General features: G+C 46.1%; 1 protein-coding gene across 1 annotated transcript in view; it reads right to left on the bottom strand.

Annotated features, from left to right (window-relative positions):
* The window catches only part of AGBL1 (AGBL carboxypeptidase 1), a 325,674-nt gene that overhangs the window by 96,078 nt on the left and 211,283 nt on the right, over window positions 1-18,313 (bottom strand). Inside the window, exon 22 of the mRNA XM_054169235.1 lies at window positions 7,282-7,442. Coding sequence (XP_054025210.1) covers window positions 7,282-7,442 — 161 coding nt within the window. The remainder of the gene's footprint in view (window positions 1-7,281; window positions 7,443-18,313) is intronic.

Here is an 18,313-nt window from a genome sequence, read left to right as displayed (position 1 = left end):
GCCTGAAGACACTAGATCTCCCACCACAGTTAGGCTTTGTTCCTATATTCCCCTCTTAACAACGCCAAGAAGTAAAGGACAGAGATCATGAGCACTGACAAAGTTGTCTCCTCCTGATGTCCTGCCAGAGCCCCAAATCTAAAGCAACTGGTGTTTTGGCTACTGCTGCCATATACATCCAGTCTATATAGGGTTATATACAGTCCTCTGAACCTGCTTTTTAAGCACTAGACCTGTGATATGATCAGTGTGAAATCCTACCATGGCCAGCATTCAAGATAGTCTACACAGACTGATCCTCCCATCACCCTTTATATTCCTTTAGAACAAAAGAACATCCAGTTGCTCCAACACCAGCACTGTCCTGGTCTGTATAGAGGCCACCTCAGAGGATCCCTTTAGAATGAAACAATCATAGAATCATAGAATCAACCAGGTTGGAAAAGATCTCAGAGATCATCAAGTCCAACCTATCACCCAACACCTCCTGACAACTAAACCGTGACTCCAACTGCCACATCCAATCCCTTTTTGAACACCTCCAGTGATGGTGACTCCACCACCTCCCTGGGCAGCACATTCCAATGGCCAATTACTCTTTCTGGGAAGAGCTTTCTCCTCACCTTGAGCCTAAACTTCCCCTGGCACAGCTTGAGGCTTTGTTCTCTTGTTTTGCCACTGGTTGCCTGGGAGCATCCAGTTGCTCCAACCTCAGCACTGTCCTGGTCTCTATAAAGGCCAGCTCAGAGGAGCAAGTGAGTCCCTCAGAATGCATTCCTTTAGGGGACACTTTGTAAATGGGAATAATTTCTGAGCTCTTGATAGCAATCAGCTTTGTTTTTGCTCCCCCAGCACGTGAAGAGCCTTAGTGGCTTTCATATTTCAGGATAGATCTGAAGGGAAAAGGACTGCACCAGCAAAATACAGATGCTCCTAATCAATAGGAAAATGTCCAATCCCAGACAGCACCATGGCAATGTGCCTCACAGAAAGGGCAGTGCAGAGCCCATTTGTTCGGCTGGATGTATACAAGTTCATTATCTGTAGTCCAGTCAGATCTGTATGTGTAGAGCAATTTGAATAACCTCAGCTATGACAGCAAGCAGTGCTTCTGTGCACACTCCAAGCTCCTTCTACGATCTCTTTCTCTTCCATTTGCTCTTTTCTGTTTGCTCTTTTCCTCTCCTTCCTTTCTGCTGCCTTTTAAATGGCTGTTATTAGCTATTAAGTGATAAATTAATTACCTCTGAATAAGCATGAATAATTGTACCCAGCCTGGCATAGCTGGGGCTGGAATTTGCTAACAACCAACAGAAGCTCTGCTGCTCCTAAGGTACTTCATAATAATAATAATAGAAATCAATAGGAGGAAAATAAGGACAGCTCCAGAAAGCGTTAATGAAAAGTTGCTGAATTACAGTGGCTCACCTGTGAAAAGCTACCTGAAAGCCTTCTGAATACCAAATATATTCATTATAGGCTGCTGCATTGCTTGGCTGAAGCTCCAAAGAATTCACTGGGCTTGTTTTCTAAGCAATAACAAAGGAGAGGCACTGAAGAGTGCAGGATAAGAAGGATGAAGGGGTGGATGGAAGGAGGTTTACCTTCTTATTTAGAAAACATGATTATCCAGGCATATAATGACAATAAAATCTAAAGCCTGTAATAGATCAAACTCAAAATCTGAGATTTGGTTGCTTGGGTGTGTTTTTTTTTTTGTCTTCTCCTCTCAACAGCAGAGGCAGCAATTCTTTGTGTCAGACCCAGAGGGGCAGGGAGATATCATTCTCTTGCAACTTCAGTGTGAAAGATCGCTGGAGTTAAGGCATTTGCTGAGCTGATCCTAAATGGCTACAGCAACATGAGACCCCTCCAAAGTCAAAGCCCAGCTTCTGCTGCTCTCACACCTGTCACATTGCATTAATGCTAGGCTGTACTCTCACAAGTGTTACATGAAATAGATTAGGAACTGGTTTTGTCCCCATGTTCTGTACCACCAAAGTGATGTGCTTGTCTGGCATACTTAGGTAAATGAATTCCCACAGCACTTCTCTCTCCAGCATCCAAACACAGAAATACCACATCCAGAGAGGCACAGAAAGCAGTGGAAATTTCAGATTCATTTACCAGCAGTAAAACCTGTGACTAAGCTAAAAAGCAGAATCAATAAACAACTTCCTCATCTGAAAGCTGCCACAAGGTATTTAATGTCTACAGATGATCAAGGTTAAAAATGCACCAAATCTTTACTCACAGAAAAATGAATCTGCAATCAAATAGAAATCTGAATCAAAATGCTCTCATAATTCCTGCTGAGTATTTCCCCATGAGGCTACATTCACTAAGTGATGAAAGAGCACTTTCATCTTCACCTGTATAGAATCACAGAATCACTAAGGCTGGGCAAGATCTTGAAGATCATTGAGCCCAACCATGACCCAACTACCATGGCCACTAAACCATGTCCTGAAGCACCACATCCAGGGATGGTGACTCCACCACCTCCCTAGGCAGCACATTCCAATGGCCAATCTCTCTTGCTGGGAAGAACATCTTCCTAACATCCAGCTTAAACCTCCCCTGGCACAGCTTGAGACTGTGTCCTCTTGTTCTGGTGCTGGCTGCCTGGGAGAAGAGACCAACCCCCACCTGGCTGCAACCTCCCTTCAGGTAGTTGTAGAGAGCAAGAAGGTCTCCCCTGAGCCTCCTCTTCTCCAGGCTAAGCAACCCCAGCTCCCTCAGCCTCAGGGGAGGGTGCATCACAGTGAGAAGCTGGGAAATCCAGCAGTTCAGTGCTGATCACTGTGGTGCATTGATGTGAAGCAGAAGAAGAGCAAGCTTGGTTCCAAAAGGTCTGCAGACCCTTCTTGCCAGTTCCTGGATTTGTGATGCACGCACTGACCAATCCAACTCTGCTCAGTGTACGGAAGATGAAAAGATTGCATCTGGACAAAGGACCACAGTAGAGATTAAGCCTTCTGCTTTTGATTAATGGCAGTGCTAGACACATTTAGCATCTGGGATGGAGAGAGATTTGGCTCTGCTCAAGCGAGGTAAGGAATTACAAAGAAACACATGAGGTTAATAACTGCTGAGTCAGCAGAACACGCAGAGCGAGTTCTCAAAAGCCTGTCTCACAACACCTAAGAGGGATCTCAGGAACAAAAGGCCACAGCTGCTGCTGCCTATGCAAAACCTTGCCTAACACAAGCTGGTGGGCAGAGAAAAAGAAAACTAAGGAATGTGCCAGCAGTTCAAAGAGGAAGAAGGGAAGGATACCTATAGTGAGGGGCTGCTCTTGCTCTACCTGTCTCTCAAACCTGATTTAGGTGAACATACAGTTGATTCCCACCCTCTTTGTGGTCATGACAAATGTGAAGCTACCTGGACAGTGTTGACTTAAAACCTAATTGCTTTTACACCAAATGAGGCCTGAAACCTATTATCAAAACCCGTGAGGCCCAAAGCACAAGCTGGCATTTCATTTTCCTAGCAGAGAGCTCCTGAATGCCAGAAGTGACTGCAAGGCACAGCAGGATGCTGGCAACATACAATGAGTGATTCTTCCTGGGGCATGGCAATAGCATGCTTCTGAGGTGCTGAGGTCAAGTTTGAGTGAGGGCAGAATAAAGTGTTTGTATGAGCACCTGACATATTGCTCTGCTCTTTGAAGGTGGCTGCAAAGCCCCAGAAAATTCTCCACATGTTTGGCCTTTGACCTTGGCAAAGTGGTCCATAAGACCAACCCTGCTCAGTGCTGGGCTATTTGGTGCAGAGCAAGCACCTAAATGTCACTTGTGAAAAGAAAAGCCACAAACAATGAAGGCCTCAGTAAGTCTTGTGCGATAGGAGGGTGTTAATGTGAGAGTGAGCACCAAGTGTCCCAGGAGCCCAGGTTGCTAATTCAGACATCAGCTGACATCTAGAGCAGTTGAATCCATCCTTCTCACCATCACACACTGTGGCTCTAAAGTACCTTGTGGCCTCTTAGATTTTTCTCTACCTTTTGGCACATTCATGTGACAGTTTCCATTAGGCACATCGAGGACCAGCGGCACAGAGCTGTTGGGCCAACTTCATGATGCTCAGGGATTTCCTGGCTTTAGGGGAAATGTCCTCCTGTCCTACTAGCAGTACAGCCCCACTGATGAAGGGTTCAGCCACCCACACTTATTCCCAGATGCAGCTTTTTGCTGTTCTGCCTCTGATGCCAGCTTATCCAAGAGTGACACTCTCGTGCTTGTAAAGGACTCTGTTTCCAGCTCACACTTCAGGGGAAAGGCAGACTGCAGACCAGCCCCAGGAGGAAATTCTTGCCTGTGTACCAAACCCTATTTAGTTAAATCTGCTAAAGGCTTCTTCCATCTTTCTTTGACTCATTTGAGACACGACACTGAACTCAATGGACCTGAACTGGTGTGAGAAATCCCCCATCCACGCAGGATGCCTCCATTAGACCAGTCACTTCCCTGACAGCTATTACCTTGCTCCAATTTGCTAACCACTGATTCTGACTGCACTATATAAAGTGTACAGCAAATAGTTTATCCCAGTGAAGCAGGCAGTGTCCAGCTTGCTTCCTCATCCCTTTCGCAGCAGTGGTGAAAGAATAAGGCTGCAAAATAGCCAGAGAAGAGAGGGGCTGAAAAGGAAAATTAAAAGACACATGCAGCTATAAACCTTGACAGGTGAAAACGTTTGCTGTCGGAGGAAGATGCTGAGATGCCAAGTCAATGCCACACAGACCAGACACCAGGGCAAAGAGAGACAAATGTAGGACATGAACTGCAGGGACTACACAGCAGAAAAGACCTCTGGCACCACAGTTTTTGATCTGTGTACCTTTGCAACGAGACATTTCATCTGGGAGACAGCTATATCCAGTGCTGGATTAACTTCTTGTTCCATGGCCTGACCTGTCAGCCAGAGTGCTACAGAGATGGGCACTCAGAAATGCATATTTAGGCAACAGATCTGATGGAGGTGGATGTCTACAACATGAGCACTGTGCAATGCATCTCACTGCTCACAGCTTAATTGCAGCTTGCTTTCTGCAAAAGAAAACACCACCAACCAACCAAAGGTGGTATTTCCATCAAGGCTGAACAACATTTATGCTTTCCTTTTGATATCAGTGAATACCACTCAGAAAAGAGCCACACAACATTTGCACCTTTGCTGGACATGCCTTTGGGGACACGCTTTGCTTTGCCAGAAAATACTAGCCAGTCAGAGCCATTGCTCCCCACTTAGATACCTGCCATGGATATCCTTTCCCTGGAGCAGGACAGTGCAGACTCCTGGAACAGAGATGGGCTGCAAGCTGTCTGAAGCCACCACTGCTCATGATGTAAAGAGCAGAAAGGGAAAATAGCACAAGGTTAATTGCCAGGATTTCCTGCGCTGCACCTGAAGGGTCTCCAAGGCTGACTCTGCTTTGGCAAGGTATTTTCATTCACATCTACTCACACTTTCAGAAGCAGAGAGTACAGAGAGCATTCAAGGGTGTTGTGCATTTTGGAGTTAGCTGCACGAGTTTCAAACTGCAAAGGTTTCATCCTCTCTTGACCTGCTGGTTTCATGCAAAGGCCCTTCTAGCTCCAGTTCAAAAAGGAGAGCTTGATTTATATCCCAAAGCCATCCACCCAGCTAGGCTTCAGCAGCTCTCTCTAATGACATACCAATCACTTGTCTGTGGCCGTCCACAGAATGCATGGTGTTTAGCACACCCTTTAATTGCTTCATTTGTGTGTTTTCACATACAAGTGAGCACAGCTAATCCAAAGCAATGTCTCTGTGGTTTTTAGCCCTCTTTTTTGTTTCATCATTCCTGATAAACATTAAGAACTGTGAACAAGCTTGTAGGGATGGTTTTTGGCATGAGGAACAGGTGGTGGTGATGTCAGTTAAGTATTCCTGCAGGGAGAAGCCTGGAAGCCTGCTATAAATCATGGGAGCAGTTCTGCAACTGAAAGACTTGCTTTTCCTTGGTGAAGCTGAGAGAGCTCTTTGATGGCAAAGCCATTGGGGAGCTTCAAATCCTATCACATCACTAAGTTTTCTTTCCCCATTTGTCTTGGAAAAACATTATTGCAAGTAGATGTGCTTGTACCTAGCACCACAGGTGATGGTGGCCTGGGAAGAATTTGTTTTCCTGGTTCATCACAAATGATAGAGTCATTGAATTGGGTGGGGAAAGACCTTTACAATCATCCAGTTCAACCATTGTCTAACCCTACCACGGCTGGTGCTAAACCATGTCCCTTCACACCACATCTCTGAATGTTTTAAACCCTTCCAAGGATGGGGATACAACCACTTCCCTGGGCAGCCTGTTCCAGGGTTTGAGAACCCTTTCAGTGAAGAATTTTCTTCTAATCTCCAACCTAAACCTCAGGCAATCTGAGGACATTTCCTCTTGTCTCATCTCCCGTCACTGGGAAGAAGAGATCAACCCCCACCTCACTCCAACCTCCTTTCTAGTAGCTGTAGAGAGCAATAAGATCTGCCTTCAGCCACCTCTTCTCCAGACTAAACAACCCCAGGTCCCTCAGCTGTTCTGACATTTCCCAGGTCAAACTGGCCATCTATTTATAATGGGACAACCTCACTAAAATACATCCCATGGAATGTAGGAAGCAAATAAATTACACTTTCACTTTGGGAAAAACACCTCCTAAATAATAAATGGGATCGTTACTTCATCCTGTGCATCAATAAGTCATCAATCTATGCTCCAAATGTCTGCAGTACTCAATTCAGTGAGGAAATGAGGAATTTTGTGAAGTATCCTTGCAGAATCAGGCACACATTGTCTAAATCAAAGTCCTCTTCCAATCTGCAATATTTGTTCCCTGCCCTGCAGCTCCTAGAGAATGTCTTCCTTGTTGAGATCCTCTCCATGAGGGATCTAAAGAGGACAAAACCCTGCCTGACACTCCAATGAGTAGAAAAAGGTTTCCTGCTGGTGCATTTTTCTGGGGAAATACCATCCTTATCCTCCAGTAAGCAGTTTTGATAGGAAAATGGAAATCCACTGGAAACTAGAAATCACATTCATTTCTGTCACCTTGTTTTTTTTATCCACACAGATGGCTGCAGGGCACAGAACCATTGGTACAAGAAGCTTCTTTAAGTGTCAATTGTGTCTTCATTTCCAATTACTTACAACACACTCCAGTTGCCACGATGCAAATCTCAGCCAGAAGGAGAACTCATTTCAACAGATTTAAACCCAAAACATATCCCCCCAGGAGCGCTCCCAACACCGCAGTCACTGACCTTTGTGCCCGGTCTGTTATCTCCTCCTCCAGATCTAGCAGCAGCGCTGCCTGAGCCATCACCTTCTGGCTGCAGGGCAGGGATTTCAGGTGCAGGATGAGCAAAGCGAGGCAAAACTTATGGCCCATCTCCTCCAGCTCTTGAGTTCCCAGCTGCACACCCTGATGGAGAAAAGCAGAAAGTTCCAGTGCTGAGTGTGTGTTTCACAGGCACAGAGAATCATAGAACAACAGAATCAATGAAGGTGGAAAAGACCTCAGAGATCATCAAGTCCAACCTGTCACCCAACACCTCATGACTAACTAAACCATGGCTCCAAGTGCCATGTCCAATCCCCTTTTGAATACCTCCAAGGATGGTGACTCCACCACCTCCCTGGGCAGCACATTCCAATGGCCAATCTCTCTTGCTGGGAAGAACTTTCTCCTCACCTCAAGCCTAAACTTCCCCTGGCACAGCTTGAGACTGTGTCCTCTTGTTCTGGTGCTGGTTGCCTGGGAGAAGAGACCAACCCCCTCGTGGCTACAACCTCCCTTCAGGTAGTTGTAGACAGCAATAAGGTCCCTCCTGAACCTCCTCTTCTCCAGGCTAAGCAACCCCAGCTCCCTCAGCCTCTCCTCACAGGAGGAGAGGCTCCAAACCCCTTCCCAGCTTTGTTGCCCTTCTCTGGACACATTCCAGTGTCTCAATGCCCTTCTTCAATTGAGGGGCCCAGAACTGGACACAGTACTCAAAGTGTGGCCTGACCAGGGCAGGGTTGTTTTCCAGGAGGACAACTCTTAGCATTCATTCTTCCACTCTGAACTGGAGCTTCGTTGATGTTTGCTACAGATGGAAATGTCCCTTACAGAATCTATTTTACAAATGTGGAAAACCTTGAGTCCTGAGTCCAGTTCTGGGCCCTTCAGTTTAAGAAAGATGTTGAGATGCTGGAACATGTCCAGGGAAGGCCAACAAAGCAGGGGGGGTGGGGGGGCTTCACCACAAGCCCTGTGAGGAGAGACTGAGGGAGCTGGGGTTGCTTAGCCTGGAGAAGAGGAGGCTCAAGGGAGACTTTATTGGTGTCTACAACTACCTGAAGGGAGGTTGCAGCCAGGTGAGGGGTGGTCTCTTCTCCCAGGCAACAAGAGGACACAGACTCAAGCTGTGCCAGGGGAGGTTTAGGCTGGATGTTGGGAAGAAATTCTTCACAGAAAGAGAAATTAGCCATTGGAATGTGCTGCCCAGGGAGGTGGTGGAGTCACCATCCCTGGAGGCGTCTAGGAAGAGACTGGATGAGGCACTTGGTGCCATGGTTTAGTTGATGAGATGGTGTTGGGTGATAGGTTGGACTCAATGATCTCAAAGGTCTTTTCCAACCTGGTTAATTCTGTATTCTGTAAAAAGGAAGCAAATAGTATAACTGTTTCAGCTACAGCTGCAGAAGAAGTCACTGTAAGCTTTAGACTCAGAGCCCAGGAGGAGCTGCCTCTGAATCCACTTTTACAAAGCATTAGGATTTACATTTTCTCTGCAGAGAAGTCATCTCCCTAAGTCATGGCGGGGGGGGTGGTGTGTGGTGTGGAATCATTCCCATGATTGTAAACACTGGGCAGTGGCAAAGATAAAAAGGAAGCTGGGGGGCAAAATGAAGTGGGGAAGAGATCTTTACCAACTTATGAATCCTTTTTTAAGGAAATCAATTGCAAAGTAATTGCAAAATAACAAACACCTCTAAGGAATTTCTCAGTCTATTAAAAGCTGATGTCTTTCTAGCAGAGACAAGCAGAGACAGGGAAGCAGGGTTTGGATTATCAGCATCCTCTTTCAAGGGAGGTCTCCCTCCAAGCTGTGGATCCTCACTTGTCAAAAAACCCTCTGATTGTGGATGGTCTGTGTTTGTTTTTTTTACTAATTAACAAAATGAAATGAATATCCAGCTAAGAAAGAGCACACCAAGGGCCTGCATAGGAGTAAGTCAATGCAATCAATGGCAGTTTCATGCAAGTGGTGAGAGGGTAGGAGACAAACAAAGCTCAGATATACTAAAAAGAAGCCAAGAAACTGCAAAATCTCTCATCTCTGACATTTAGAGACCATGTCACATGTTCTCCTTAATGCTAACACATCAGGGGTGGAATCAATTGCTGAGCAATTGCTGGTGCCTGCCAATATCAGCCCTATGTGCCTTTGCAGCACAAAGCATCTCTGCAGACAACCTTCTGATGACACCTCCAGCTCCATTTCCAAGACTGTTTCCTTAGCAACTCTCAGGAGCCCATTCTCACAGCCATGGCATTAGCTTTATGCATGGTGTGAGTCCCATGCCAGCATGGCCTGCACTTGACTCTCTACTAGCTACTTCATTATGGGTAATGAAGATCTGCATGTTCTGGTAGTCTGTGACAGGAGGATGAGTCTGGTCTCAGGTTGATTTTTTTCTCTTTCCCTCCACCCCTGCATAAAGTTGTGTTTGTAAAGTGATCCTTGGGCCTGAGCAGCTCTGTAGAGTCAAAAGATTATTTCTTTTCTGAGTCAAAAACATGCAGGGGGAGGGAAGGAAGAAGAGATTTCTCAAATTAACCTTTGCAGCTTTCCTGTAAAGCTTCTTCTGTGCATTTTTGATAGAGGACACAAAATACTTGGACAGGATGAAACCCACCACTTCATCCTTCCAGGGCCCAGCATGTGCAAGTACTATCTGGCATTGCAAATACCCTCTCTGATAACAAATACATTTTCCCATAGCAGAGATTTGTAATTCAGCTTCCTTTCTGAGACTGTGAGAGCAAAACATGCAACCTGTAGTTATGATGATGAGCACCACAAACTGCTACAGAGCTCAGACATGTACGGGGTGGCTGGACAACCAGATAAGCACAGGACCTGCCCACAAAAGCACACAGACAGTCTGACAAAAACATAACCTCAGTGCTAGGCAAGGTCTAGGGTCTTTGGGGAACTAAACTCTGCTCTCAGGATGGTCTCCTAAGTATTGTTATCACAGTGGCAAACCTCTGACACCATTGCTTCTCTCTATCCTACTTACCTCCAGTGCAAACTTTGCCGAGCAAGATCTGGGCAGAACGAGCTATGGCAATAATTAATAACAGTAAGAAAACAGAGGGAGATGCTTATGGGCACCAAGGGTCATTAGTGCAACGCAATGAGGGTGCTTAGCAGCTCTGCATACATTCCTAAATGGTTTATTGTTTTGCTTGTAAAGACTGAAGGTGTTTCGGTGTGGCAGAGTTACGATCGGCAGGCAGAAGAGGGTGACATTTCTGAGCTAAAATATGTCATTTCCACAGCAAAAGAGTTATTTTCTCAGGGGCAAAGAAGTACAAAGAACATCTCATGGCTTTCCCTGGGGTGCACCTCAGGGTCTTGCTTCCAAGATCAAGGCAACATACTAAATACCTATCAATCCAGGAGATGCGAATAGTGACTGTTCTAAAACTCAGCCCTGTGGCTTTATGATTCCCTGGAGCTTTATTCAGGATATGAAAAGGCCCTTAAGAAACTATGAGCAGAGAAATAATAATAATAAAACTACAATATAGCTCAGAAGCTCCAGACAGTAATTGCTCATGCTCTGAAGTTAGCTGCTCTACGATGGACCCATATTGCTGAGCTACCAGACAGCTCGGGAGTAACAGCTGGAAACCTCAGCCAGAGGATTACTTGCTAACATACTTCATTCTCTTCAAACACAGACACACTTCCATTTTTTTAACTCAGATAATTCTCTCCCTCTCCTTCCTCAGCTCTCAGCAGAGGGAGGAGCTGGAGGTGCGTAGCATGACTGCCACTGAACTGAAGCTGTTGACAGAACCGACATAGCAGGCTAATGTTATTGATGACATCTGTCAGCAATGCCAGGAGCTGGTGTAGTGGATAATAATTGGTCCCACTTGCATTGCTGAAAGGGAAGCCTGGTCTCCAGGCAATTCCCTTGCAGCTCTGCAGTGCACACAGTTGTAAAAAATGTTTAGATTGTGCTTACAAATCAGAGTTGTGAAAAGATTCTACAAGAAACTCCAGAAAGAAAACAATACTGGAAGTGGTGCCACTTGGTCTGGCTAAGAAGCCAGTAGGAGGCACACCTTGGTCTGGCTGAGAGGCTGGCAGGAGGCACACCTTGGTCTGGCTAAGAGGCTGGTAGGCACACCTTGGTCTGGCTGAGAGGCTGGCAGGAGGCACACCTCGGTCAGGCTAAGATGCTGGTAGGAGGCACACCTCGGTCAGGCTAAGATGCTGGTAGGAGGCACACCTCCATGTCAGTGAAGCTGCCTTGCTTACACATGTAGTGACAGCACAAGGTCTGTCAGCCACAGCTGTACAGGAGGAACCTGCTCTGCCTGATGGCACTGCCCTGCAGTGTCCTGCCAGTCTGGATTCTCAGTGAGCCCATCTTTAGCACAATGCTTTACAGCTCTGTCCTGCTTTGGACATGACTATGAGAGCAGCGAAGCACGAGGCAAAAACTTCCGAGCCAGGAGAATCTAAACAAATTCTGAAGCAGGAAACAGTTATCACTGCACTGGAAAGCTGCAGACAAGCTCATCAGACCTGGTTAGTGCAGCCTCAGAAACATGCTAACAAAACTACCCTGCTTTGGCTATCTGCTCACATCTCCCCACAGCTTCTGCTCTCAGTTGCACAAAAGTACCAGTGTGGAACAGGCATCATCTCGATGCATCATGCTCCACTGCATAACACAAATTGGTCCCATGGGCCCTGACTCGTTGTCTTCTGCAGGCATCATGTTAAGGGCTAACAGGTTAATTGTTTCCTGGCTATTACAGAAAATAATGGAGCTAAACAACTTTGATCTAATCCCTGTCCACATTTTCATAATGCAACTGACAGCATGGGAGGTGCTACCTAATAACAGCCCAGATTCTGGATACAGTTATTTCTCATGGGAAGAAACAAATCCCAGAGGCAGGTGACAGGGCAAGTCAGATGAATGAAACAGACACTTCAGTCTAACCACTCTTGGTCTGGTTACACCAATTCTTTTCTTGCCTTTTCTGCCAAAACTCTTGCGGGAACAGTAGGATCATAGTATCAGTCAGGGTTGGAAGGGAGCACAAGGATCATCTAGTTCCAACCCCCCTGCCATGGGCAGGGACACCCCACACTAGATCAGGCTGGCCAGAGCCTCATCCAGCCTGGGCTTAAACAACTCCAGGGACGGGGCCTCAACCACCTCCCTGGACAACCCATTCCAGGGCTTCACCACTCTCATGGGGAAGAACTTCCTCCTCATATCCAGCCTGAATCTCCCCACCTCCAGCTTCATTCCATTCCCCCCAGTCCTATCACTACCTGAGATCCTGAGCAGTCCCTCCCCAGCCTTCTTGTAGCCCCCTTCTGATACTGGAAGGCCACAATAAGGTCACCTCTGAGCCTTCTCTTCTCCAGACTGAACAGCCCCAACTCCTTCAGTCTGTCCTCATAGGAGAGGTGCTCCAGCTCTCTGCTCATCTTTGTGGCCCTTCTCTGGACACCTTCCAGCACCTCCATATCCCTCTTGTAATAGGGGCTCCAGAACTGGATGCAGTACTCCAGGTGGGGTCTCACCAGAGCTGAGTAGAGGGGGAGAATCACCTCCCTTGATGCTCATCTGCATCTCCTAATTGACCCTGGCAATTACTGTACAGTGTCACTGGAAGCTCAAAAAGCCATTCCCTCCCTTATCAACTGTCTAGGACCTGGTCAACACAATTTTTTTCTCAACAAAATTGTTCCAATCATAGTGGAAAACCAGTTCCTTCATACTGACCAGTGATGCATCAAATAAATATCCACAGCTAAATGTTTCCAGTATCTCTTGACTTGCCCTCAAAATGCTTCACAGGCTAAATGACAATGAGATGGAAAAACTTTGTTGTTCATTGTTTTAAATGCTCCTGTAGCCAAAGGCAGCAATAGTTTCATAACATAGATATTGCTGAACATGATGGAAGGGCTCCAGAAGTATAATTAGAAATCTCTCCATCAGGGTAACTAGAGATACAGGAAAATTAGAGTTAGGTGATACTAATAAACACAGGGAGACAGAGGATTTCAGAGCGATTTGTGGCTTCCTAAAAGGGGTCTTTGGCACACAGCACAAGCACTTCAGCAGCCTCTCCCACTTTTGGTCACTGCCTAAGCCTCGGGGCAATAGCTTTTCCCTGCAAACACGCTTGCAGTCAATACAATACATACACACTTACAGAATATTCTCTGCATCTCAATAGCTTTACACATGCACAATGGTTATGCCCTAAGGCTGGGTATAAATAAATTGACAGTCTGGTTTCTCACTAATTCCATCAGTGAGCTCTCCCTCGGAATACTAATAGAAATCATTTGGAGGCTCTAGAGGATAAACCAGGGAGCTGAATGAAACATTTGTGCCTGGTGTCTGCAGCCTTAATTTTAGCTGGGGCCTGCCTTGAAGGGCACTGTCCTTTCAACCCCTGGGAATGAAAATACGCAGGCACATGCTGGGGAGCTGCCTATTTGGACAAGTAGGACAGTAGGGAATAAACCAGGTTTTCTCATGCCCCAGAGATCCCTGAGCAGCAGGTATGGCATGCAAAACAGATGAAGTGGAAGGGATGGGGCTGGGAATTTGGGCCAAAAGATTTCAAGAGGATTAAGCAAGCAGAAAAGGCTGAAGATGCAAGAAAAAAAAATAGGCTACAGGAATTTCTAGAAAGAAAGATGAGAGGGGTTGGAGTTAGAGACAGAAGATAAAAGGATGGGAGAGATAAAAGGATGAGAAAGAAGGAGAGGTTGTTGAGGTCAGTGGATGCTGATACAGAGGAATGATAACAAGAAGAAAGCTAATGGAAACCTCTACCCCATCCTCACCCTTGGAGAGGTGTGTCTGGCTCTGCACGCCTGTCCTCATTACATCTGGTGCTTTGGCCATGTGGTGAGGAAAGGAGGCTCAGCTTGCTTGGAATCCCTCACAAAACTTTTGCTGAACTCAGATGGTGTTTTGGCCAAGCAGACTTCTCGGGTTCAGAAGCAAAGAGGTGCTCTTGGGTTTTATCATCATTCAGATGGACTCTGTCCATGGTTAGAGATCTCTTTGTTACAGGCAATACTATTCCTATTAAATACCTTCTCCCTTCAATCTGATGAAGGAGGAGTCCTGAACCACCTGCTCATAGGAGAGCTGGGGATTTAACAAACAGAAATGGTGGCCAGGTTCTCCATCAAAACAATGAATTCACAGTATCACCAAGGCTGGAAGAGACCTCAAAGATCATCGAGTCCAATTCTTCAGGTTTGCTGTTGGCATGCCTTCTCCTGGGCTGACTAGCTATTTGTCTGACATTTCTACCTCCACACCTTTCCACCCTTCTCTCCAGCCCCAACTTCTCCCCTGGTCCTCCCTTTCTGTCCTTCCTATCTTAATCAGCTCCCAGGTGTGACTCCATTCTCATGATATGGCAAGCTCATCATGCTGGAAGAGCTGAAGCAATTAGGGTCGCATCTGTCAACCTCAGCTGGCAGCTTTGCTTGGCATCTCCCCCACACTACTACCTCAAGTTTTATGTTAAGAGGTTGCAAACTATCCAGGATGGGGACAGGGGTGGCTTTAACTTCCCACTTTTTCAAAGACTGCACACATTCAGACAGGCTACTAGTTGAAAAGGGAATGCTTCCATGTCCACTGGATGCTGTTACCCCTGTTCCATACTACTGTACAAGACTGAAGGTGGTACAGGGTACCAGGAAGCCTAGCTTTGCCAGTCAGCTGCATGCATAGCACAGACTATGCTTCTCTGTTTTTAATGTGGACCATAACTGTGAAGGGTAGTCATGATGATGAACAAAAAGAGAAGGTGAACTGAGAGAATTCCCCCTGCCCTGTGCAAGCATAGCATGTAGGAAGATGCTGCTCTCTGCAGAGTTCTTGCTTCAAATACAGTTGAGTGGCACACTAGCTTTCTGTCTCACTCATCACCATGTCACCTGCCAGAGACTTATTTTTTGTTCTGGATGGACCTGGAGCACTATCAACAGATAGTCCCTCTGTAGACATCAAGCAATCTTTCTCCTTGACCCACAGTATCTTTTCAAACAGAGCTGAAGATGCTGGGTGAAAGACAGGCCACTTTGGAGGAATCTGCATTGGTTCACAGTGATGGGGTCAAGAGTGTCTTAAGTTCCAACCTAAGGACTGTGGACCCTTCTGGAAAGGAAGTTGCCTGCCCTATGTGATGAAAAGCCTAGGGACGAGAAGATTCCAAGGGGACCTTAGAGCTGCCTTCCAGTACCTGAAGGGATCCTGCAGGAAGGCTGCAGAGAGACTTTTCCTCAGGATGTCTAGAGACAGGACAAGGGGGAACGGTTTGAAGCTGAGGGAGAGGAGGTTTAGACTGGATCTTAGGAAGAAGTTCTTCAGTAGGAGGGTGGTGAGACTCTAGAATAGGCTGCCCAGGGAGGTTGTGGCTGCCTCCTGCCTGGGGGTGTTGAAGGCCAGGTTGGATGAGGCCTTGAGCAGCTGAGTCTAGTTGAGAGGTGTCCCTGCCCGTGGTGGGGAGGTTGGAGTAGATGATCTCTGAGATCCCTTCCAACCTGAGCCATTCTGTGATTCTTAGTTTCTATGACTCTTGAGAATGACAGAGGGCAAGCTTCTGATATCACAAGCAAGAGTCATGGGCAATGCTATTTACTTTTTCACAATTAAGATAAACAAGACATATTAAATAAACCATAAGCTCAAATTCCTAAAGGAAAGCAAACACTGCTCTGGGACAATTAATTGTCCTATTTGGCAGACAGGGAACAAAATTAGGGAACTGTTCAAGGCACACAGAGATTCTGTGGCAGTGTGAGGAAAGCAAGCAATTACCTTCCACTGGTGACAATCAAGTGCTTTATTCTACCTTTCTTCCTCATGCTCCCTGTATTTTCAACAGGTTAACTGGTTTAACCCCATCTCACAGTGCCTGGAAAATTCATCAGCACTCTACCCTTGACTTTCTCTCACATCCATACTTTTTCCTACTAGGTGAACACTGTGAAACCTGGAATAAGTCACAGACAGGTTATAGCCTGAGGTGTCTGCAGATTAAGTCTGAGGTGGGGTTTAAAGTCTGTCTCAGAATCTGTGTCAAATGAATTAGCTCTTAAAAGCAGTCTGGGAAAGCAAGAAGCTGAAATTTTGCAAGTCCTAAATTGGCAGCCTAATCCCTGGATCGCTTTTCCTCCCTCTCTTGCTTCCACTTAGAAGTTTGCCTCTACAAAGAACTTCAGTGTACAGAGAAATGACTCTTGGCCCACCCAAGCCTTGTTTCCAGCTACGAATTTACCTCTCTTGGCCCACATTTCACCAAGGGTGTGAAAACCAAGTTTCTAATCCTGGCTACTGATCACAACATGTCTTGAAACAACAAGGATTTAGGATACTTCTAATTTTATTCTGACTAATCTAAATGCAGGAGCTATTCATAAGATGTCTAACAGGCTTTGAGAAGTCTTAGTAAGGTATTTGTCTTCACACTGCCATCCACGGTGGGGATCCTCAGGTTAATTATGAGTTACATAAAGAATCAATTGTTGCATCTTCATTTCAGGCAATGGCCACATATCCTTCTATTGTATTACACACCTTGCTATTTTGCTGTCTGCCTTTCAAGTATTTAAAGTAACACTACCGGGGACTTCCACAGTCGTTTGTGCCTTAAAATTCACCACACTGTAAACTGCAAGGAGAAAACCCTCACAGCCTTTCCCTCTCCAGCAAAACAGGTGCTGTACTTCCCATCACAAGGGTGATGAGAGTATGTATTGACCAAAAGAACACAACATTTTATGCCCCAGCCAAAATGAGACCCCAGGACCACAGCACCTCTCACCCTTCACCAACACAGGGACTGAGACACCAGAGTAGATCCAGGGGAAGACAACTCTGATGCTGTCCTGGTTTCTCCAGCTGGATAATGCATTGCCTCACACTCTCTCTGGCACTCTGCTCCCACACTACTGCAGAGAGATTGGCCATTGGAATGTGCTGCCCAGGGAGGAAGTCAGCACTGCAGCCTGTGATTGAGAAGGAATCTTTCCACCAAAGGCTGGATGTTCGGAAGAAGTTCTTCACAGAAAGTGAGATTGGCCATTGGAATGGGCTACACAGGGAGGCAGTGGAGTCACCATCACTGGAGGTGTTCAGAAAGAGATGGGATGAGCCACTTGGTGCCATGGTTTAGTTGATTAGATGATGTTGGATGATAGGTTGGACTTGATGATCTCAAAGGTCATTTCCAGCCTGGTTAATTCTGTATTCTGCCTTATGGAGACTGGCAGACTAATGGAACTGTATCTTGGCCTTACAGCAATGGTATGGAGATGAGAACCAACAGAGTGGAGAGCCTGTATCCTGCCACATTGCCACCAAACCCGCACAAAGCCTCTCCCCACCACAGCGCTCCATGTTACTTCTGCACACTGTGGCGCTCTCTGCACTCTAAGGCTCTATTCCTTCCCTTTATGACTCAACAGCCCTAGCACCCCTTATGTTTTCCCCATACTGAAGCTGCCTTCCAGGCCACTAAACACTTTGGTGTGCTCCTTCTAGCCAGTCTTTATCACTGCTTTCTCTCTTACAAAAGAAATGACCCATGACAAACACTGCTCCACAGGAGGCATTGTCATTCCTGTCTGTAAGGATATTAGAACATCTTCCAAGTCTGCTGCTTTCTTCCCACATGCAGGCACCTTATTCACTTTGTTCTTTATTGCTGCTGCTACACATGGCACAGACATCTTTATCAAGCTGTCTTTATAATAGCTACTTATGTTTTCTTGAAAGGCTAGAACTAATTCAGAGGCCAACCATGTGTCTGAATGCTTTAAACTATTCTTTCAAAGATGCTTTACCCTGCCACTGCCTATGTTTCATCTTCCATTCCAGTAGCCACAGTCTTGCAGCCCTTCTTCCTCCTGTGTAATTTGTATCAGCTGCAAACAGTAAATCTTAATATCTCACTGTTTGCCTTCCCTTTCAGTCATTGTAATTATTAATATTGGCCAGCACCAA

Source organism: Dryobates pubescens, chromosome 17 (assembly GCF_014839835.1).
Source record: "Dryobates pubescens isolate bDryPub1 chromosome 17, bDryPub1.pri, whole genome shotgun sequence".
Lineage (NCBI taxonomy): Eukaryota > Metazoa > Chordata > Aves > Piciformes > Picidae > Dryobates > Dryobates pubescens.
The sequence above is the reverse complement of the archived record's forward strand: the minus strand, read 5'-3'. Positions and strand labels throughout refer to the sequence as shown.